At 40.6% G+C, this 23,696-nt stretch overlaps 1 protein-coding gene across 3 annotated transcripts in view; it reads right to left on the reverse strand.

Annotated features, from left to right (window-relative positions):
* sorcs3 (sortilin related VPS10 domain containing receptor 3) overlaps window positions 1–23,696 on the reverse strand; it is a 204,889-nt gene that overhangs the window by 32,203 nt on the left and 148,990 nt on the right. For all 3 annotated transcript variants that reach the window (XM_044114774.1, XM_044114776.1, XM_044114777.1), the window contains exons 6-15: window positions 23,466–23,530; window positions 22,835–22,953; window positions 17,763–17,852; window positions 17,200–17,379; window positions 10,153–10,299; window positions 5,537–5,639; window positions 3,770–3,846; window positions 2,129–2,220; window positions 846–953; window positions 53–170 (exon numbers count right to left, since the gene is read on the reverse strand). In XM_044114774.1, coding sequence (XP_043970709.1) covers window positions 53–170; window positions 846–953; window positions 2,129–2,220; window positions 3,770–3,846; window positions 5,537–5,639; window positions 10,153–10,299; window positions 17,200–17,379; window positions 17,763–17,852; window positions 22,835–22,953; window positions 23,466–23,530 — 1,099 coding nt within the window. The remainder of the gene's footprint in view (window positions 1–52; window positions 171–845; window positions 954–2,128; window positions 2,221–3,769; window positions 3,847–5,536; window positions 5,640–10,152; window positions 10,300–17,199; window positions 17,380–17,762; window positions 17,853–22,834; window positions 22,954–23,465; window positions 23,531–23,696) is intronic.

A 23,696-nucleotide genomic window follows, 5' to 3' on the forward strand; every position in this document is an offset into this window, starting at 1 on the left:
TCAGTAAAACGCTTCACATCAAGGACTGCAGGCTGCTCAGTGTGAGTTTCACCTTGTTGTGCAGGTGCCAGGTTTGGTAGTCTTCCTCGGTGCACTTCCTGCTGAAGATGGATTTGTAGTCTATCTTGATGAGCTGCCACTCAGAGCGGTGGCTGAAATGTCCAAAGAAGCTGCAAAAGCAAAGAAGGACCTTCTAAAAGGGATGAATTTCAATGTTAAATCTAAGCAACAAACCAAATCAGCAGGACATTTTCTCAATGTGATCCTGCAGACTGCAGCCAGTTCCTTCATGAAATTCATGATTTATTTCCTGGATTTACAGAAAACGTTGGTGGAAGGTGTGCTGAACATACGAGGCGTTTTCTGGAACATTCCAGTACATCCAGCGAACTTCTACACTCAGAGCAACTGCCCAGAGCTTGCAGCTCATCATCAGGAACTTCCAGTGTTTCTTTAGTTACAGTTTTCTTTCTGGACTCCACGGTACAGCAGAGTTTATTAAGAGCAGTGACAGAATCCTGGTCAAAACTCCCCAAACAAACAATTCAACAAGATCAAATGAAATATAAAAAAACAGCAGAAAACAAAAATATCTATGAAGAATAAAAGATCTCAATTCAGCTGTCCAGGGTCCGATTCCTGACCTTGTGACCTTTACTGCATTTCTTCCTCTTGTCTCTCTCTGTCCATTTCCTGTCTAACTATTGTAAATAAAGACCACTACTTCCAGAAAAGTAGTGAAATATAAATTTAGATGACAGCCAAACGCAACATTTAACGGTCCATAAAATACCAATAATGTGTTTTAAAATACATTTGGATGATTTGAGAGTTGTTGGACTCACGTCATGATCTGGTTCTCCATGCCGGCCTCCACCAACACTCCGTCCACAAACAGCAGCGCCGAGGAGAAGCTGTGCTGGGTCCACTGCCTCCCTTCATCAAAGCTGACCCTGTGTCAGATCGCATTCCCGTCACAAACCCGGCATCAGCAGCGGCACGGAAAACAGACGCTCCCTATTTAATTCCGGTCATAGGGGAGGGTTTAGGTGCGGATCAGAATGACTGGCTTGTCTCAACAGAGCCGTCTCAGAGCCTCTGTGCAATTAGCTACTGTAGCTTTGAGTAAATATCAAACTGCTGAACATTAAAGGGATATTTAAGAGAACGTCAGTCCGAGTATCAAAGCAAAGAAGCAGAAAACGTCTTTAGGGAACATGAAAAGAGAGAAAGTTTGGGGTGTCAAAAAGAAAATGAAACCATGTCTTGTCCTGGGTAAAAAGTTGACACCGAGGTGAGAAAACAAAACCGGAATAGAAGTGTTTCATGTCTGAGCACAAGAGTGCATGGGGAGAATGAGACAGCGAAAAAATTGGACAACTTTCATCATCGGCTCCTGGGCGTTATTGATTCTGACAGCTTATCAACATCGGTGCTGAGGTGAGAACAACTGGAAGTACCTGAGTGTGACATGGAGTGAAAAAAAAAACAGAAAAGAGCTCCATGTTGCCTCAGAAAGCCTCCTGCTGTCACTTGGCTAAAAGCAGCGACAACAGCAAAGCACTGATGTGCACCTGTCCTAGGACTGAGCCAGAGGAAGTGTTAAACTGCACACTGGCTGTGAAAGACATACCACTCCATGGAAACACAGGCCTTTTCATAACACTCAGGTTTTTCTCCCGGCATCATCCCACTTAAATTGGGAGGGAGACAAAAACCCAGCTGGCCACACTTCACCGGTTCTAAAACTAATTTCAAAATTGGTGCAAAAGCAAGTGGAGAACGGATCTGGTCTCACTTGGATTAGCCTGCACTGGGGCACGGCGTACGTTTTCGATTGGGCAAGAGGAAGGCAATGTGTTAATGAAAACCCTAAGAGGGGGTCAGACTTCCGACTCCTAATGATAATTGGCTTGGGGGAAAAAAATTCACATCTTTCAAGTTAGATTGGCTGCAACCCTCTGCATCTGACTGCACACAAAGTGCAACTGTAAATGAATCAAGTGCAACATGCATGCTCTTTCTTTGGACTATAAAAAGCTTGATTTAAAATTGGGATAACCATTAAGAGCAGAAAAGCAATTTTAAAAAGGAACCTTGTGCAACAAAGTTTGTTTAGAGGATCTACCAGAGATGTTTAGTTGGCACAGATGGCTGCTTCACCGCAACGAGGGCGCCTCCTTTATCCAGAAACCAGATATTATGCTCCTCTTCAAAAATCTGCAAAGACAAACAGGAAGGAATAAAAAGGTAAAAACATCATATATTTTATTTTTTTACAGTGCACCACAAAGGGATTCCCAGCACTTCACTTTTTCCACATTTTGTTTAGTAAGTTCCAGCAAGAATTACATTTAAAATTAATCTCTTTCCTCAAAACTCTACACACAAACAACAACGTGGATTTTTTTTAAATGTTTCGCACATTTATTAAAAATAGAAAACCAAAGTATTACTTTTGTACATTTATTCACAGCCTTTGACATAAAGGTCAAAACTGAACTGTTTGTACTGGTCATCCCGTAAATGTGGAAAACCTGAAGCGCTGAAAACATCCGATGGATTCAGAGTTAGAAAACAGGAGTTCAGTTTAATAACTGCAGCCAAAAATGCTACAAAGATGAAAGGTTTTAAAAATACAAAGGTAATTTAAAAAAAAGATTACATTAGAAGTTTTTAAGTATTTTAATAAAATATATTCTTAACACTTCCACAAATGATGGCACAAATAATGTAATTTATTTTTAAAAAACTAGATTTTTGTCAATATGTTGCAAGTTTTATTTTATGAAGAAAATGTTCTAAGCATAAATATAAAAGTTAAATTGTTCTAATTACAAAACAAGCTGTTTTGTTAGGGTTAGGGTTAATCTAGTTTTGTGGCTCCAAAAATATGTTTATTTTGACCAAAGTAAAAAAGATACTGGATTAAAAAACATTTGCAAGGAAAAACTCAGACTTTACTGGTTAAGTAAAAAAATCTAATTTAAGTATCGCAAGATAGAAAATGATGTTCCACTCAGTCTTCAGTGTTATTTTAATACACATTAGACAGATGGATTTAAATAATGAACAAAACATTTCATATAAATCTTCACAAAGCGTTCAGATCGTGGCAGAACAGAATTTACCCTGATGCTATTAAAAAGAACCAATCAGGGTTCAATCATTTCATAAATAACCAAAACTACCAACTTTAGTCACAGTTCATGTAGAAGTTGACAAAATAATGTTACTTTCTCTTAATGTTATTATTCCTGCTGTTTAATGGATAGAAAATTAGCCAAGCAGCAAATGATGAGATATTTCTGCAGCCTTTTCTTTTGTCCACAAATAAAACTTGTTTACAGCTGCAAATGGATATTTAACTTCTGAAAAAAGACAACCTGTCATTTTTGATAAATACCTACCATGTTGTCATTTTTGACATTACTTCTATTCTTACGTTTTAAAGTAAAGAAAACAAAAGTTTTGCAAAAACAATATGAACACATGAACAGGATTTTCATCTCTGAGGAACAAAATGTAAAAAGTAAAAAGTAAAAAGTGTTAAACTGTTTCAACCTAATGAGGAAACAACAAAATAATATTAATGGAAATTTTACATTTCTTATTAAATCCGTCCTTAAAAACTTTAGTTAGAACTTTCTTCTTTTAGATATTAAGATCCATGTTGTAATGTTCAAAGGGGAAAGTTACAGACTGCCAAGGTTTCATACTGGTTCCCAGTTCAGTGAGCTGCTGGTGGAAACGTTACTGTTCTTCTCACCGGTCTCCAGTTGTTGCCTGCATCCGATGATACGAACATGCCAACGTTGTTATAAGACAGCTCTGCTCCAATATTTCCTGCAGTGGAAATGAGAATATGACAATCAAACCACAATGGGATCACAGATAAAATGCTGCAAAAGCTGCACAAACCAAGTGATGTTTAGAATTTTGTTCCAAGAAAGCTGAATATTTCATAAATACTCCCCAGGATCTCTCCTAAACCCCTGTAATGGATACGCAGGAGACTCCTCTCCTTGTGGCAGCGTTGCAGTTTTACAATTCAAGCCTCCAGTTTGAATTGTGTTTCTGGTGCGCCTGAAGTGGGCAAACTGGTTTTATTGTGTTGATCTGCTCTGCTGTCTTGGCCGGGGCTCAGTGCGTAGACGTGTTTGATCTGGATGGTGTTTGTCATGTTGGTAAAATAATCTCTGCACCAGCTGATGGCTTAAATGGCGCAGCGGGTAAAGTGAGCTGCCGTGCCAAAGCAAAGTCTCGGCCAGCGAGACGAAAACACGCGTCAGCACACACTGAGCCGTCCAGGCAGCAGAGGTGAACGATTAGTCAGCATTTTTACACACCTAAGAGAAAACACACTAAATCATAAATGTGCTCACCCTCCTTAAAAAGGCAACTCTTGCTAAAAAAAATCAATTTACCGTCATTTTTCTTTTGCCTTTGCAGACAAATCAGAAAACAAACAGAATTCCTGTGTGATCAGGTGCACTGCTTGATAATCTTACATGAAATAAAATACATCAGTAGAAAGGTTTTGTTACAGTATTCCCTAAATGGAAAACATTTTATCGATTTATTACACACTGACTGACGTTTACTCTGTTAATTATGATTATTTTCTCCTTAAAAATATTTAGGATATTAAATCAAACCAATAAGATTATATATAAAATTAAATATAGAAATTCTTTTGCAGAATTGCATGGTGGGGTATTTCTGCCATGTTATTTCTGATTTGTTGTTAATAGACCTTCGTTGCTGCTTGGACAATTATTCCCTCTGGTTCTGGATCTGTGCAGCTGGACGGATATTTGCTGTTACTTTTCTCTTGGATGGTTTTTATGACGTGTAACTGTGGCAACGAGGTGTTTTACAGCCAGCAGCAGCTGATCAGCATCTTAAAAGCTCAAATAATACCTGAACTACAACCCTTAATCCCAGAGGAGTTAAAAGGAGACATGATGGATGCAGAACAGGACCAACGAGCAGAGAGAGTGAAACGAAGTTCAAACTATGTTTACCCCGACTCCAACGTCTCTCTGTTCGTCTTTCTAGCAAAAGCAAATGAGCCGGATTAGCAGAGCTTCCCACCAACTGACGGCGTCATCCAGGACATGTTACTGAGGGTAATGAGCCTGTTAGCATACAGCAACGCTCTTCAGTCAGAGGCCTCTGCAGCTGCAGGACTGACTGCTACGTTGTAATCCAAAGCATCACCATGAACAGCGACTCTTTGAAGATACCTGGATGATATGCTACAACATTTAATTTCCCTTTAAGATAAAATATTTCTAATTGAATTGAATTAAATATTTGCTTAATGAAAAGAATGTTTAATACCTACATAAACTCACAAACTTCTTTTAACTCACAAAACACCTTCAGTGGAATCAACGTTCTAATTTCTTCAATATGACTTTAAATATCATCAATCAGGGAGACGATCCTGAACACAAGTGAAGAAGCTGCAGTGTAACTAAAAGTAGACTTTAAACTGAGACATGGTCAGGATAATAACTAAAACTCTCACCTGTGGCAACGATGATCCCCGGAGCAGAGCTCTTGGTGGAGATCGTTCCTGACACGTAAGGGTTCTCTGACATTTGTAGTTGCAGATGTAGGGAACAAGATGGCTGAAGAAGATTGGAAAAATGCATTTAATGACAGAAACACCTCAATCAATGAATGACGATTTGAAGAAATATAAAATAGAATAATGTGAATCCATACAAATTGTTTTGAGTTGATGTTTTTGTTTAGTTTTGTTTTTCATGAATTGTTTGAATGTATTTTTAGAATAAAAGGGAAGATGCTATAAGATTTTTCTTCTTTCTGCTGCTTTTGATTTTATTGATTTGTATATATTTTCTATTGTATATAATTGTTTTGTTTTTAATTAAAAGAATAAATTTTTAACAAACTAATTAAACAGTCAGGGAACTAAATCCATTTAGGGATCTAAAGTAGTAAAGTTTAAACACAGCATCTGCTGCATCTTTGTGGTTTATTGAGCAAAATCCAAAACAAATCCCAAAACAAATCCCAAAGCAATTGTCCAAGGTCCTTTTGAACGCTGGCCATGAAGGATGAAGGCGGTTCTGAAGGCAAATGAAGATCAAACCTGATACTAACAAAGCGTGCCTAATAAAATGGCCAGTGAGTGCATAATTACCATATCACCTCAAGTTACTTAAATAAATAAAAAGCAGATGTTATTTTTTATCTAGAAAAGCATTAAAATAACAAAAGCAGCAAAAAAGATTTGTTAGTTTTCAAAGAGAACAAACTGCGCTTTCACAAGTTTTACTAATTGCCTTTAATCTGTCATTAATACAAAGAGAGATGGAATTTGCATTAAAGTATGACGGCATGCCTTGGAGGCATCCACACAACAGAATACAATTACAAATGCTCACAGTGCAGAAAAACAATGTCTGCTTTCATCTTAGCAGCAGACAGCATGTCACTGGTGTGAGGACATCAAAGCAATGGGACTGAACAGGGTAATCAAAAGGAATCTATGGCAGTAATTAAAATGTCACATGAACGTGCAATCACAGGGAACCTGGAAGCCATGCAGCCCAGGCCTGAAATCACCTCTTAAGCAGCATGGAGTCCTACTAATGTCTCAAAACATGATTCCTCCCAACAGTCGGCCTGTTAGCTGTAGTGGTGGGGAGGCTGTCTAATGAGGACAGAATGTTAACACATGCAGTCGATCTGGATCCGTCACTCTGGCACCGACTCTACCTCATTTTCTGATCTGCTAATGTTGCCTCTCTCAGTCGGCTCTCACCCCAACAGGTCGAGGCAGACGCCCGCCCGACGGGAACTGGAGTTGGATGTTTTCCCCGCTGTTGCCGAGTGTCTTCTAAAAGGAAAACTGCTGAGCTGAAGGGAAGATTTGTTGCAGTCTGTCGGTTATCTTTATGAGACGGGTTCCTTTTTTAGAAAGAAAGTCTGAGGCCATGGTTCTCCTCTGGAGAAAGGTGAAATACTTTCTCTTTGTCAGGCCAGGGATTAGTCATTGCTTCAAGTTTCTTAGTGTCTTGCTTAGTCTTGCTCAAGAGCTATGGCAGGATGGAGCAGAAGATGGATGAATGGATTGGGGCTTTGTCTGCTGTAATGAGGATGTTGTTCCAACAAAGAGCTGGACTGAAATAAAACGCTCATAATTAACCACTCTGTCTTTGTTTTAGCCACAAACTGGTCATGAGGTAGATCAACATCCTGAATGCTAGCATCTGAAAGTAGCTTCTGCCTTAGAGAAATGACAGGTAGATCTCTCATCCAGCAGATCGTGAAGTCTGAAGGGACTCTGAACCAACTGGAAGACCTAGATCTTTGATTGAACTCTGACTTTGACTAGGCCACGACAACACAGATTTTATTCTGTTCATTCTGTTGTAGAGTTGCTGCTGTACTCAGGACCGTTGTTCTGTTGATGACCCAGTTCAGGCAAAGCTCATCCAATCAGTTGGTGTAAAATGAACAGGACTTTTCTGTGCAGAAGGTCTGCAGGATCGGTAATTAAACAGGTTGATAATGTGACTCTAGACGATTTTAGTAAACTACGTTGGTCTACCTACTGACTGGAAGGAGCCCAGGTACCATGACAACAAAACAAATTACCATAGAATCCATAGAAATAGAATATATCTGCAAGTTTTTTACAATAACCAAGATTAAAAGTTTTCATTCAGTCAACTTTCTGTAAGTTCCTGTTCCGCTCAGAAGGTGGAGAGCAAGTTGAAAATCAATCTTTGGCTCTTGATGCTGATTCTCCATCACTGAAATTATGAAAGAGTCCAGAGGAACCGACCGGGTTCTGTTCATGTCTGCAAACTGTAATTCTATCTGCCTCAATTTATGATGATGTCTGACTGTTATACAACTTTTAATATCTACCTGAACACTTTGCCTTTACTGCTTTCTAGTTGGTAACCAGAAATATTCTGTATCTAAAACATCACAAAGCTTTACAATCTCCACCTGTTTAATACGCAGGCTTGTTCTAACCGTTCACAGAGAAACCATCCTGTCCTTCTTACACACTGACTGTTCAGATGAGGTAGTGAACGGGTCAGTGAAAACCCGCTTGGACCACCAAGCGTATCATCCTCAAACATCTGGGGAAGTTTAAAGTTTAACTCCTTAACAGAATCTGCAGAAACCTCAGCTGCTGCCTCCAGCTCGCGGTCAAGGTCGTTCTCATACAGGAGGGGAAGGTCATCCGGCCTCCTGCCCTCCATTCGTCTCACCAAGGGCTTACTGAGTGACCCAGGAGGGTTTGCCCTCAAACAACCTTCTTCTCTCAACTTCTGATGATGGATTGCCTTCACAGTGAAGGTGGCTCTGCTGCATTTTCAAGCGAACCTCATTCTGGACCAGGTCATGCAGCAAACAGGTCTGTACACATTCCTAAGTGGCTCCATTCCCAGCGGTGACAGAGGTTCAGCAGGGTTTTAAATCCAGCCTGTCAGCGTTCGGTGTCGGCCAGCGCATTGCGTTGAAACCACAAAGGGAGTTAATGGAACACATTGGACCAGCTGAACTCTGGAACCTCCCTGATGTTGCAGTCTACATCAGATTTCTACGTACTGTTTGAATTTGAATGAGGATCTTCCAGCACAACAAAGACGTGTCCGTCCCATTGTCCGTCCCAATGTCCGTCCCGATGTCCGTCCCAATACCGTCCCAATGTCCATCCCAATGTCCGTCCCAATGTCCGTCCCAATGTCCGTCCCAATATCCGTCCCAATGTCCGTCCCAATGTCCGTCCCAATGTCCGTCCCAATATCCGTCCCAATATCCGTCCCAATGTCCGTCCCAATGTCCGTCCCAATGTCCGTCCCAATATCCGTCCCAATGTCCGTCCCAATATCCGTCCCAATGTCCGTCCCAATGTCCGTCCCAATATCCGTCCCAATATCCGTCCCAATGTCCGTCCCAATGTCCGTCCCAATGTCCGTCCCAATGTCCGTCCCAATGTCCGTCCCAATATCCGTCCCAATGTCCGTCCCAATGTCCGTCCCAATATCCGTCCCAATGTCTGTCCCAATGTCCGTCCCAATGTCTGTCCCAATATCCGTCCCAATATCCGTCCCAATGTCCGTCCCAATGTCTGTCCCAATATCGTCCCAATGTCTGTCCCAATATCCGTCCCAATATCGTCCCAATGTCTGTCCCAATGTCCGTCCCAATGTCCGTCCGGTGGTCATTACTGCATTTCATGGAATTACGTTTTGCATCCTGATCGTTTCCTCGTTATTCATTTGTGTTCTACTGGTTGAACCTCATTGAGGTAACTGGCTCCTTTGCCATTTTCACCCTGGCTCAGTATTTAAGCTCTCTGGTTTTCACCCAGGCTCCATGTTCTGTTCGCTCTGCTTCGGTTCTGAAGGTTTTCTGTTTCATCACGACATTCTGTGAAATTTCCATGTTCGTTCAAGTTCTTGTCTGTGTTTTGGTAAACTACAATCCATGACAGTTTATGCAGATAGACTCCATACAAGCGCCACAGTCTGGCACCTCCTCTTCATCATGGTCACCAGCTTGGTGACAAACTGCTGTGGGACAGAATCCCATTCCTCAACCAGCATGAGTTTCCAGTTAGCCAGTGTTTCCGCTTCACTCTGGCACAAAACCATTGTAACAATAAAGAAAAAAAAGTAACAAAATGACCAAACACTCACTTTGTTACTTTATGAACAGATAGATTCCTGGTCATTACAGAATGTTTGTGACACTGAAAATAAAAAGAGGAGTTTCCAGAACATTTTCTACAATAAGTTGTTGCGTAGAAACAAAGCTCTGCTCTGTTGATTCAGTTTTGGGAAGCAGTTTTCAGTTTAACGGCAGATTGCTGCAGGTTGCTCCCACAGCCAGTTCGCCCTCAGGTGCGCCCTTCAACAGTAAATGTGTACAAACACGTTTGCACTCCATTTTGATGCCAAACACATTGTGAGATTAAATAAAAACCAGTCTAGTTGTAACTTAATTACAACTAATGGCTTATTATTTGAATGCCTTACAATGAAGTGAAGCTGTAAACTATAAATCATTATTTCATCATCTAATTATGCCTGGCAATGGTCCACCCATCAGTGTGAATATGAGCAGGAAATATCCGGCCCGGTGTTTTACCAGGATGCAGTGGATGTTGTTTCCATCCAGGTCTGCAGTCGGCGCCTGAAGGAGCCTCCAGTCCCGGCCTTTGTTGTAGGTGATGTAGGTCTTCACCTGGTTGTCCTGCTTCTTGTTTGCGATCAGCATTCCTTTGATTCCAGCCACCTGATGGACACAGACACAAAACACTTCATCCTTTTTCACGTTTCAAACGCAAAACAGAAATGACGTTTTCTACATGTAGAAAAATGACTACAGGGGCCCTCTCTGTCAGGGGCCCTGACAGAGAGGGCCCCTGTGATGAAGGAGAGGATCCCACATTCAGTTTCATTCAGAACTGCGGCAGCAATCTTCGAAGCTCCAGTTAAATTCAAATGGAATGCTTATTGCTGCTGGTAGCTCTGAGTGCTATCTGTAATTATATCCTCATGTGTCTCAACAATACAGACAGGATAAAATACAGCTTGTCTGTTTTCCCTCAGGAAGACTGAATCACACAAGAATGAAACACAGACCTTCAGAAGACCATCTGAACCTTTCAGCTCAAGGAGCTTTTTCTCCTGGAAAGCTGTAAGACCAAAACAAGTTAGAGGACTCCATGTTCTGACAGCATAAACAGACGGAAACATCCCAAGCAGTCACCTCCATCATCAAAGTCTATTTTTCAGGTAATAGACGTATCCCCGAAACAAAGCAAAGTGAGTTATGTGATGGAAAGGACACGGCCCCTCTGAGTGGTTGCCATAGTGAGGGGCTCCTCTTGGATGAGCTTCCCTCCCTGCAGGGGCACATCTTTATAAGTGGCACTAATAGGCTGCACATTTGACATTGTCAGAGATACATGGCGCTCAAGATGGATGCAGCTAATGAGGGTCCCCCCATCCTGATCCAACCAGACATGTCAATCGCTGCAGTTATTATTTATTGCCTCCACCTACTCGCTCTTTCTCTCCTTCACACACACACACACACACATACACACACACTTGAGAATCATGCACATCCACTACCATGGCTCTCCCTCCATCCATCATTTACTCCTACATGACTTTTTGTGCGACACAGTGAAGGATGCCAGCAGAAGTTTCGGCTCCACAGATTACTCTGAAGTGTAAGTGTGTGTTCATGCAGACAGAAGGAAAACGAAACCTGATGATGAGCTGCAGCATGAAAGCAAAGATAAACTCTACCAAGTGGTTTTTAATAACTTCTGCTACAAATAAACTAAGCATCAGTCAGAAATAAAAACTAATGACAGTTTTCCTGATTCTAGATCACTAAATGGTTTCAGATCACCTTCTTACCAACTCATAATGTATCAACTTATTCATTCCATCTTTCATGTAGCCTGTGGCCTCCAGGTGACAGATTAACACCAACTGCCACACACAACAGTAGAGTAGCTAATTAATTACTCTATTACATTTACTTAAGTAACTTTTTGTAAAAATAATACTTTTAGGAATAGTTTTACTATGCTGTACTTTTACAGATTAAGTAATTTTATTATGAAGTATTCAGTAAAATGTCTGGATACTCAACCCACTGTGAGCAACTTCACTGAGTGAAGAAAAAGATTGATTTAATCGAAATTCAACATATTTTATATGAAAAGAAAGAGATTAAAAAAACATATTTTGCCTCATCAAGTTATTTATATGAATTATTTTCATTTTGGTCCTTAAAATACAAAACAATTTCAACATTACTTTATATTTTGGTGACTCTGATGATGTAATATTTTAATATGAATTTAGCTACTTAAGCAGGTTTTTTAAGAGAGCAGGATGGGAGTCAGATGGTCATGTCTGCACGCTCTCACTATCTCTGCTGCCCAGAGCATCACACTCTTATACAGCAACAGTCTTCAGTCAGAGGGCTCTTCAGATTAGTAGTAACACTGACTGCTTCTGGAGATCCTTCCTGCTCACAGCGTTGGCATCCATACCAACTCTTTAAACATACTTGGAAAATACAAGTTAGACATTTAATTTCCCTTTGGAATAGATACAATACTTCTGAACTGAACTGAATTTCAAACCAACACAAAAGAACTGTAGATAAGTGGTAAAAGGCTAATCACTCCCAGCGTTCTTATCAAGTAACGGTTATCTACAGTTTTCGTAATGTGATCAGTGTAGCAGAGTGATATTCAGAGGGACACAGCCTGTCTGAGTTTCTCCTTTGGCTGTAAAACGGCCTGTCAGCCTCCTCATTCATCTTCCTGTTGTTGCTGCATTGGAGAGCAGCTTCTCACTGAATTCAATAAATGTCTTCACTGTATCGTCTGCAGATTATAGCGCTGCCACTGATCTTATGAGGATGCATTTCATTAGAGGCACAGAGCCATTGGTGAACAGCAGGGGATCACAGATTACCTAAAGTGAGACAACTAAGTTATATATTTTATGACTCATTTAACTACGCTGGCAGAAAAAGGCAGACAGGCGAAGCTAAACATCGCCAGGATCAGCATGTAGTTATTTACACAGACAACATGCTACCCCTGTCTTTGATCAATCATCTGGGGCTGGTAATGGCAAAGTCAAAAACAGAGAGTGAAAAGATAAATGGCTGTTGATACACTGAATCCCTGACAGCCAGGAGCCACCTGCTAAAGCAGGAAGTTTAACGAGTTCGCATGGAAAAATGACAGCAGTTTTCCCACAAACGGCCTGTAATTACACAAATTGCTCCTATGAAGTCTGACTAACAATAAAATCATTCCACTAATCGAGGAGGTAATTGTGCAATTTTCAGCGTGGAGTTAGAAAACTTGAATGTTTTCTTCAGTGGGAGAAAATCAGTGATCTTAGTGAAGAAGCACAAGATGGAGCTCTCTTACCAACGACACGAGTCTGGGCAGCATGAAAAACGTTCTGCCTTGTTTAACTGATCCATTCATCACAAGCAGCATCACATCATCTCTGTTGTTTAGAATAAGATCAGAAGTGGAGACGCAGCAAGGCTGCAAATACAGTTACAGCCCATTTCTGTCTCATCCTGCAGGGAGCAGGCAAAACAACTTCCATCTGGATCTGACAAAATAAAAGCACTTACGGGCCACAAAAAACAAAGTCTTATTGTGTAACTTCTTCAGTTTTATCTGCATGAAAATGAACACACAATATTTAAATGAAATGAGTAAACTACTCTAATTTTTGTAACAATGGGAATTTATATATGCCCTCTTCTTTAAAAGAGCCACTTTGTTTTGTGGACTGACTTTTTTCTTTTGGTCTAGAAAAAAACATTCCCTAATCTTAACAACAAAATTTCACTGGATGCTGGTAGTTTGATTTCCTGTGAAATGGAAAAGAAAGCAAGGCATGATAAATTATGGAAACTTTGTGTTGAACATTTTCCATGTCATTCAATGTCCAGGCAGCAAAGACGATATGGACACCATGAGTTGTTGGAAAGAACTGCTAACCCACCTCGACTGCTTTTGCAATTCCTCTTTAAATTTGTCTGGTTGTGAAACCCAGGAAGGGAAATGTTGGATTAAAGTTGGAAATGTTGGATTAAAGTTGGAAATGTTGGATTAAAGTTGGAAATGTTGGATTAAAGTTGGAGAAGATCTTTAAAACCCAGGATGGATGGAAGAGAGAGTTTCAACTTCCTCTTTCTCTCTTTGGGAGTTGGGGTCATAGTTCAGGAGTCATTTGAGCTTCTGAGATGCTAATCAGGTGCTAACAATTAGAAAAACAAAATCTTGTTGCCATGGTTACACATCATAACGACTCTCCAAAAGCAAATGAGAAAAAAAAGAGCAAAATTCCTTTCAGCTGCACAGAATCAGAGAATAATTGTCCAAACATGCAACACCTAAAAAAAGGAATAAAAAAATCCAGAAAAGAAAAAAACAGAAAAAAATCAGAGCTGATGCCATGAGCAGAACAATTTTAGAAGATATTTAGTAGATTTTTATATCGCTTGATATAAAAATCAACTAATTGTGCTGGCCTGCCACATTTTCAGCTCCACAGAATCATTACAAGAACTGCAAATGGCCGACAGGCAGCATTTTGTTTTTCTGTCTTCACCTCATCTCCACAGTTCAATTTCCTCAGTCCTTCAAACAAACTTGTCTGTTAACAACACATTTTTATGCTCAGTCTTGTTTACCTCATTACTTTTTTCAGTTTAATTAGTTATTTTCATCATACAAAAGAAGGACTTTGTGTTGGCCTGTTTGTGAAAGCAGAGGCTCTGACTGACTGACATGTGAAGTGTATCTAATGGGCCACAGTTTTTCTTCAGAGGTTGTGGGGGCACGAGGCGATCGATGGGTTTCTGTTCATTTCATCCACTGGAAATAACAGCCAGGAACCGCAGCTGGCCTCCTAAAGAGGTCCGGCAGTCTGGGAGAAATTGTGACACAAAGACAGGAAATGACTTTCAGAAGAATGGCTGGTTCTCCAACAGTCTCTGCACACACACGTTATTAGAGCTGACGGTGGGGAAATGGGCTGAAAGACGTTGAGCAGGTTTATTCCAAACCCACCAGGTGTCAGCGGATAACGTACAGTACAATTCATCCTGAGCTGTTTAGATCCCCTGGACCACTTTTGCTCCTTTTTCATGCGTCCTGCAACTGATTTATTTATTCTAGTTATCTAGCTGCTCGTATAGCAGCACAGGTGCTTTCAGAATGGTTCGCAGCTATTTGTATGCATCTACTTAAGGCTGCATTGTGCAATGAAGCAGTGTCGCATGGAAAGGCGAGCTGCACTCACAATCAGCGCACATATCCACAGCCTGGGCAGGAGAAGTAATGACATTGTTAATTACCGCCCCGCTGCCACTGCAGCTGCCCAATATTTCACTTCCTTCCTCCATTCCCTCCATCACACCTGCCAGTGTTGGAGTGATAAACTAGGTTCACAGAGGAGCGCAAAGGGATGGAAGTGAACTCTCCTGCTATGAATGCAAACACATACAGTAGGAAGGCAGCGAGCTAACAAGGTCCAGTCTGCAGCCTCATAGCACTGAGCCACATTCCCTATGCTGTGTGTGTCTGCTGTCAGGAAGATGGACGAGGGCAGCTTGTTATGCAAACCTGTCCACATTCAACAAGTCAACTAAAACAAACTCTGTGGATGAATGTCACACTTCATCCTGGCTTCCAGAGCTCTGTCTGTACCATCATTACAAACGATCACAAAACATTCGATAATTCTGTTTGGGACTGAAAAACTTTACACACATAGAAAATGTTGTTTTTAATGAAAATACTATCACTTTTGTAGCCTCAACCTTTTAATACCAAACATTAAAGTTATAGTAGGTCAAAGAGAAAACTGTCTTCTGCTCTATGAAGACAAACTGATCATCGTAACATTATAGAAACTGACAGTGAATAACAGGCTTTATTTTTATTTTTGTGACTTTTAACCGAGGTCCTATATCGTGTCCTTAAAGTTGATGAATTCAGGCAGAAAAATGTGTGGTGTGCAGATTTGAGTCGGCTTAACGGCTCTATCACAGCATGTTGTTTAGAGATGTTGTCGATCTGCCGTCCAGGACGTTTCAAAAGGAAGGAGCAGCGGAGAACTAGTTCCTGTACCTTCAACTGCTGAAGACGTTTATGTTGGCTCTGACAGAAACATGTAGGAACAAACTGCGTCACAATACGTCGTGACAAAGCTGCGTCCATCACGGTTAGGATGTTATGTCTGAACTCTCTAACTCTGACTGGCTCCATGTAGCAAAAAGGAAAATCTTCAAAAACAAACTAAGTAGCTGAGAAGATTTCTCCAGTTTTCCACAGGTGATGTTGGTCTGCAGATCAGGTTGATACTGATTTGGTAACCAAATCACCAAACCACCAAACCACCAGGTAACACTGGTTACCAAATCACTTGGTGACCAGTGTTACCTGCTGGTTTCTCCTCTCAGCGCAGTGCCACACTTAAACTCACTTGGAAAAACTTTTATTCCAACAACTAAATGAAACAAAATTTGACTGTTTGCAAAACTATGTTGAGAAGTTGTTTTGACAGAAGATTCCAATAGAAAATTATGGGATTACAAGATTATCTCCATTTATGCATTAAAGGATTAGTCCTGTGTCCCAGTGGGGGTATTAACTTGTTCCTTTTAATAAAAAATATACCATCCACAAAAACTCACTGGCAAATGAGCATCTCAAGCTGCTTTTTACAGTTTTGGAGAGTAATGAATTCAACAAAGGGATTTTGATTTACATGACAATCTTCAACATAACCTTTGCACTAAAAAAACATTAAATACACTTTATCTTGTTTGTGCAGAACAACTGTGATATTCTCCCTCCAGGTAAAAGCTTGGTGACTTTGGTACTTTCCCTGTACCTTATTCTTTGTGTTTACTCCTCACCAATAATCATCTCTGGTTTAATTATCGTTCCTGCCTCCAGATGATGACAAACGAGCAGGAATGTTTCCTTTAAAGCCCAAAGCTGCAGCTAGATTTACAGTAAGCAGTACAGTGGGTAAAATTAGTGCATGTCAATACTCATCAAGGCCAATATATTTCTAATATTTTGAGTGTTAAGACATTCTGACCAGATTCAAAACAACCTGGACCATAAGTGAAGTTCTGCGTAATGAAGAAAAGGTTTTGCTAAAACACAGAAGACCAAGAGACGAGCCGAACTCTGTAAGAACTTACAAAGCCTGACTACTCCAGTTGAAAAATCAATGTCAGCTGGCTTAATATTACTGATGATGAGCTATAAATATATTGCACACAGTGGACAACAAGTAAAAAACTGGTATCTAATGGCAACGATTACCTGTGTTTTATTGCTCTATTTTTAGAGCAGAAATTTTCTGCAAAGGTTTCTGAATCTAAAGATGCAACACCAACCAAACTTGAAGGTTTCTCTTTGTCAAACGGAGTAATTTTATTTCAAAAATAAGAGTTTTATCTTAGATAGTTCAGATTGTTTTGGACCAATCAAAAATTTAATGCGCAGACCAACAATTAAAGATCCTCTTTCAGTTTGATGTCAGATTCAAAGAGACCAACAGTGACCGATACCCAATAAATTTCCTTCATGAATAATTCAAACATTTGTACCTCATAGAGGTCCAACATCTGGTTCCCAGCGATGCCCCTGGTCGTCTTGACATTTTCCATGGCCAAGGTGAAGAAGATCCCTCTGGTGTCAGACAGGTAGAGATTGTAGGTGTCGTTTTGGTTCCACTCCTGCACTGCTGCAAAGACCTGCTTCCCGTCAGTGCTGACGATGTGTAAATCCTTTCAGGAAGCAGCAGGAGAGATTAAGAGAAGTTATGGCTGGAGGCACAGATTGTTGACAGATTAGTCCATCTTGACCCTGTGGGATTGGTCATGACATCAACGCTGTGGTATGATTGTAAATGGCTGTGGACCTACTGGGTGTTTTCTCCTACAGTGAGAGTCACAAGGACTTTTGAAAGGACAGAATACCAGTTTTTAATAAAAAAGAAAGAAAAAACTGAAACATGCGTTTTACATCAGTTCTAACCTTTCAAAGTGTAAACATTCAATCTTGAGGATTACGGACAAACTTAATTAATTGCATGATTGCTCTGTTCTGACATTTAGAAATGAAAAACCTTCAATTAGTCTCCAACACATGTAAATATGCTGCAGCTTACCTTAGGCAGGGAGTATTTTGGCAGTTTGATTTGGATGAAAGCTTCTCTCTTGTAGGAGACGTAATAAGTCGCTCGTCCGGATGTGGGAACCTTTAAGACGATGAAAGACACCAAATTATCTTTCATTTCTTAGTCTAGAATTTACAGTTAAATTGAGTTTATGCTGTTAAAACATTTTTCTTGGGTTATAATTCTTGGTGTAGATCTTGGTTTACCAGTACATAAATAGGCATCATCTAAGGCAGCTCTCCATGTGCTTCCACCTTATTGTGTCAGAGGAGTTTGAGTTTCCCAGTCATCATAGGAGTTGTCAGGTTATCAGGGGCTTTATATCACTCACTGCAAATAGTTTGTAGGTGAGGGATCACATCAAGTGCAGCTTCTAGAAGCCTTAAGATCAGAAACATCAGTGGAAACCGTCGCCTGAATGTCTGTGACTGGGGTCCCTGTTAGGAGCCAGACCTGGAGGAGGGGCTTGGTGGCCAGGTGAACACAGGGAACCCGAAGAGGAAACGTAGTCCTCTAACCACGGCCTTTACAGCTACAGGAGGGGGCAGAGAGGTCGGGTTCTCCTGAGCAGCGACCAAAGACTGAACAGTTATAAACTTTGGTCCTGTTGCAGGAACATTCTCATTCTTTCAAGAGATCTTCTTGCAAGTCTATAAAATTAATATCTAGACTTGTAAAAAAGTTGAACTTTAGTGCTGGTCATTTCCTGATTTTCAAGTCATCTTATGTTCAATCAGTGACAGTGACGGGTTTCAGTCTGCAGCTGTGTTTGTCTTTCTGAGCAGTTTCTCAAGGTGGGTATCCAGAGAGGTTGATTCTGGTCATTCATCGGTATCACCTGACTTTAGTTCAGAAAATAAATTCCTCCCCAGGTATCAGTGAACTTGGAGGTTTCAAAGTGGACTTTGGTAAATATCTCACAGGACAATCAATAGTCTCATTATTCTTTGTCAGGAGAAATCTTTAAGTTGCCTAACCAAGCCTCATCTGCAGTTTAAGGGAGGGGAAAGTCATCCTTCATGTTGCAGACCTTTAGCAAACATACAAGCTGTTAGGAGTCTGTCTGGGGAGGTGTGTGTTGGAGAACTGTCATTAGCCTTGGGGCAACAAAGGACGACCATTTGTACACATTGAGATACAACGTGCAAAATGATTGGCCAGTTTCACAACCCAATTTTCCTCCTGATCGATAACGACATAAAATTCATTAGAGAAAAACCTTCAATTTCACAGCTTGCAGAAGAGAAACGATGTGAGCATCAATGTTGCACGACGGGGCTGATTTTGTTACTGATCTTGTAAGTGCTCTGTGTGGCTCAGAGGAGAGAAAACAAGCTTTGAGAGGCAATTCAGCAGCCGAGCTGTGAGCACTGCAGAACATTCCCACATGCAATCGAGGGAGGGAGTCGCAGATCGATGGCCAGATAACCAGCAGCAGTTTGAACTTTAAGAGGAATTGGTATGATTGATTTTCTCCCCACCCCGCCAATCCCTTGTAGGACCTTTTGTCTGTGACGCATGCATGTTAAAACGTGGAGGCAATTGGACTGAGAGTTCATCAGATGCCTGAGAGTTTGCATGAAAGACTCAGGTCAGACATGACTGAAGGATCTTTAAGGAACAGCATAATTTTTTTCTCTAAAGCGCAGGAGGGCAGAAGGCTGGAGGGGTCAGGGTGAAGGGGGCAAAGGTCCAGGTAACTGAACTGCAACAGAAGTACAAACAAGTTAAAAGGAAAAAAGTTTATTCCATATTTTGATGCCAACTTTGGACTTTATTAAGAAGTCTGCAACATATTTTGTTTTCTAAAAGTTTGTAGCTGCTGATTTAATTTGGATTTTTGTTATTTTGTTACTAATAAGCTGTTCCTAATAATGTGGCCATAGACCAGGCGCTGTTTTGGGTTGCTTAAGAAACTCAGCAGACATAAAGAACCACAAAAGATTCTGGTGGCTAACTGGATTACCTGTGCTGCTTTTGTGGAGAAGCTCTGTATTTATTTATTCTGTTGTATATTATCTATATTAATAGAGCATAATTTGAACAGTGTTAAAGAAAATATAAATGACTCTGCAGATAACAAGGATGAATTGCATCTGTATAACTGGAAATAGGACGTTACCATATTACCAACAGGTAATAGCTATGATGTTTATTAACTTCATGGAAAAATTATGAATTTGATATTAATTAAGATCGTAAAAAATGAAAAGTTTCAGGAAACAGGAAGCACTTAAACCTAAAAGAAATGGAAGTCCAGAGATGTCCATCTGTTTCCAGGATGCTACATTTAAGTTGCTTGATAAATGTAAACATCTGTAAATAGGCGTGTGTATGTGTGTGTGGGTGTGAGTGTGTGTGTGTGTGTGGGTGTGTGTGTGTGGGTGTGTGTGCGTGGGTGTGTGTGTGTGTATGTGTGTGTGTGTGTGGGTGTGTGTGTGTGTGCGTGTAATTGAGTAATTTAAGCTCTAAAAACGATTGCCAGGCATATTTTGTGCTGCAGGCTGAGAATGTTCGACTGTGTATCCTTGAATTTCTACAAAACATTGTATTTTTTTCAGGTTAATAGTTTAGAGCTTCTGTGTTGTAAAGTTAAATTACAGAACAGAATTTGGTTATTACAATGAACTGACAGTATTCACGGAGATTAGGGAACACAGTCTTCAGCGGATACCTGAGACCTCCACTACAAGCATTCATACAACTGATACACACCAAATACAGCAACACATGACAGGCGCTAACATCTACGTTCTTCACCTTTGTTGCTCTTTGGGGGGGTACAGTTGATCAGTGTCAAGGAAAATAAATGTTGTTCCTGGTCCAACACTGGGCATCATGCTTAGTTATTAATGAAATAATTGCGCCAAATTATTTCAGCTTGCAAAGCTGCTTCTCCTTTCCAATAATTTAGACAAGCTCAATGGAAAAAGGTGAATCCACTGCATTGTTAAAATATTTACTTGGTACTATAGAGTACACCTTGTTTTCAGTTGCAGAGTGCACGAAGCGACAGAGAAAATGAAAAATTGGAGGTTAAACAAGAAGACAAAGAGCTGAAGCAAAGAGGAAATTTTATCTCCACTTTGTTTGCACTGGTGACATGATGCAGTTTATTACAGTATAGTAAACCACTTAGTTTCTGTGTTGGCTGTATGAATCCAACAGGTCATGGTGTAAATAATGTTTTTGGATTTAACTTTTAGATTTTATTCTGAAGGTTTCTTTTTGTGGTCTCTGCATGGATCTGCAGTGTTTCCAGTGAGCAACGTGGAGTCCAATGTGTGTAAAAGAGTAAAAAAAAAAAAAAGAAATTGGAGACATAAAATAAAAAAGACAATTTTAAAGCCTTCCATTGAAAAGTAACTGTTATATTGTTACAATGTTTCTTTATCATTATCCTCGCTTAGGCTTAGAACTGAACCAGCAAATCGGCAGAATAATTTGTCCAGTCTAGTTAGAACTTTAGACCACAGAGGAAGAATCACCGTGTCTTTAAATGAGAGAACAGCAGCTTCTAAGCTGATGAGTTCTTTATTGATTTTAAACAGTTGGTTGTGCCAGGAAGAAGTAAGAGAGGACAAAGAGTTGGAGTTAAGTGGGTTATTTCCTTTTCATCACGCAGTATGAGGGATATTTTATGTACAGGAGATGGAGGGTGCCTTGTATTAATGGTACTTAAACCTTTAGTACTTGCAGAGGCCTGGCAATGAGGCATCCATTTAATTCTGAAGCGCTGGAGAACAGATGCTCTTAACGTTGCAGGATCGTAGGTCTCGAATACTCAACTTGGACACAGCTGTTTTAAATCAAAACATATTCATGTTTAAATGGCCCAGTCAAAGTCTATCCATTCCATCCATCATCTTTATCCAACATCAAGTCAGGGAGGCAACAAGTCCAGGAGGAATCGCAGACATTCCTCTCCCGAGCAACTCTGGGGAATCCCAAAGCATTCCCGGGTCAGACAGGAAGTGAACTCCCTCCAGTGAGTTCAGCGTCTCCTCAGGGTCTCCTCTCAGTGGGACCACATCAACATCAAGGGGAGGCGCCATGGAGCCGTCCTCTGCATGGCAGAGCTCCTCACCCCTAAAGCTCATTTCATCAACTCGCATCATGAATCATGACCCAAAGAACCAGATCCTGATGTCATGACCAAAGGTTTGGCTCAGCTCTTTCTTCATCACAACAGACCACAGCAGTGCTGGCATAACTGCAGGCAAAGCTCCAATCCATCTGCCATCACGTCTGAACTATAACCATGATCCAAGACGTCAGACTTCAAACCAAGCAGTGAACAACGCTGGAGGTCACAGCTGGAAGAAACCAACAGAACCACATCGTCTGCAAAAACACAGAGATGAAACAATGTTCCAAAACCAGATGTCCTCCTCTCCAGGACCATCCTTCAGATCCTGTCCAGAAACAGGTTTGGTCTCAGAGGTTCTGGTAGAGTCCAACACTCAGTGGGAACAAGCTCAACCTGTTGACACGCCTGTGGATTTGAAATCTCTAGGATTTTATATTCCTAACTGCCTTAGGCCTAATGTAGGTCAGAGAAGCAAACACTCGTGACTTTCTCGAACATCATGAGAGAAAAGATCCGGTCCACTGATCCATGGTCAGAACGAAGGCTTCACTGCTGCTCCTGTACCCAATAACTACCAGTTACAGCCTCTAATCCCTCACCCTAAAGTAAACCTTCCCAGTCCAAACCTAAATGCAATTAAGAGTCTGAAGTAAGACCTGGAAATGTATGTTCAAAGATGATCTCTCTTCAATTTGACTGAGCATGAGCTCTTTACCAAAGAAGAACGGATAAATATTTCAGTCTCAGTTTGTACAAATCTGGTGGAGACGCATCGTAAAAGATTCACTGCTAATCGTAAAAAAAGAAGAAAAGAGTAAAGGGAGTTTAAATAAATTAATGGCACCTTTTACTTTGTGTTGGTCTATCACACAAAGTTCCAACAACACATTGAAGTTTCTGGTTGTAACGAGGAATAGGCAAAAGTTCAAAGGGTACAGTGACTATATAAGGGAGAGGCAGATTGGAGGCGTACCTGTATGAAAATGTAGTCATCTTGAACCACCAGAGAGCTGATGTCAATGTATCCAGGGAATGGATGATTCCGGTTGGCATCGGAGCACATCTGAGCTCTGCATGTGACATACTGCACATCTGTCAGGAACACACACACAGGAAGCACAAGAGCTGTTAAAGTTGTTATTCCTCTCATGCATATTAACGAACAGTCGCAGCAACAAATCACCTGTTCAAGATAAGCTGAAAGCATCTCCATACGTTCTCAATCAGATCAAAACCAGTTTTTGTGTTTTACTGTTTGTTCTCCTCCCATCCACGCAGTCTGACATTTCCTCAGTTAATTTGTTTCTCTTTGTAGCACCTAGTTATTCTCATTGCACAGAAATGACAAACAAGCATCCTGTCAATCATACAGAAAGCTTGTATCTCTGTCTGGTGTAAAAACTTTAGCACTTATTGTATTTCAATGACGCTGCCACTCAGAGTTAAGGAGCTGAAATTCAGCAAGTAAAATGCAAAGAAAGAGAAGCAGGATTCATTAAGGTTGAAGCCTAGGGTTTCATTTTGGACCCAAACTTCTTTCCTGGTTTATTAGTTCCTGAACAAACTGTATTGTGTTTTCTCACAAAGACCTAAAAGTCACTTACTTCCATCGGGAGTGTGAGCCTCCATGTGGACCAGGTCTGGTTCTTTGTCCAGTCCAGAAACAGACCTGACAGGGAAACAGGGAAGAATTCATAAATGCCTAATTACAATAATTATTACATTGGAAAACAAAAATATGAAGAAAGATTTGTTTAGAGTTGTTGCCAAAGAATGAATGTAGTGCAAACAAGCAGCAGAAACTGGCAGAGGCTTGAATTCCTTTAACAGAGCAG

Source organism: Gambusia affinis, linkage group LG04 (assembly GCF_019740435.1).
Source record: "Gambusia affinis linkage group LG04, SWU_Gaff_1.0, whole genome shotgun sequence".
Lineage (NCBI taxonomy): Eukaryota > Metazoa > Chordata > Actinopteri > Cyprinodontiformes > Poeciliidae > Gambusia > Gambusia affinis.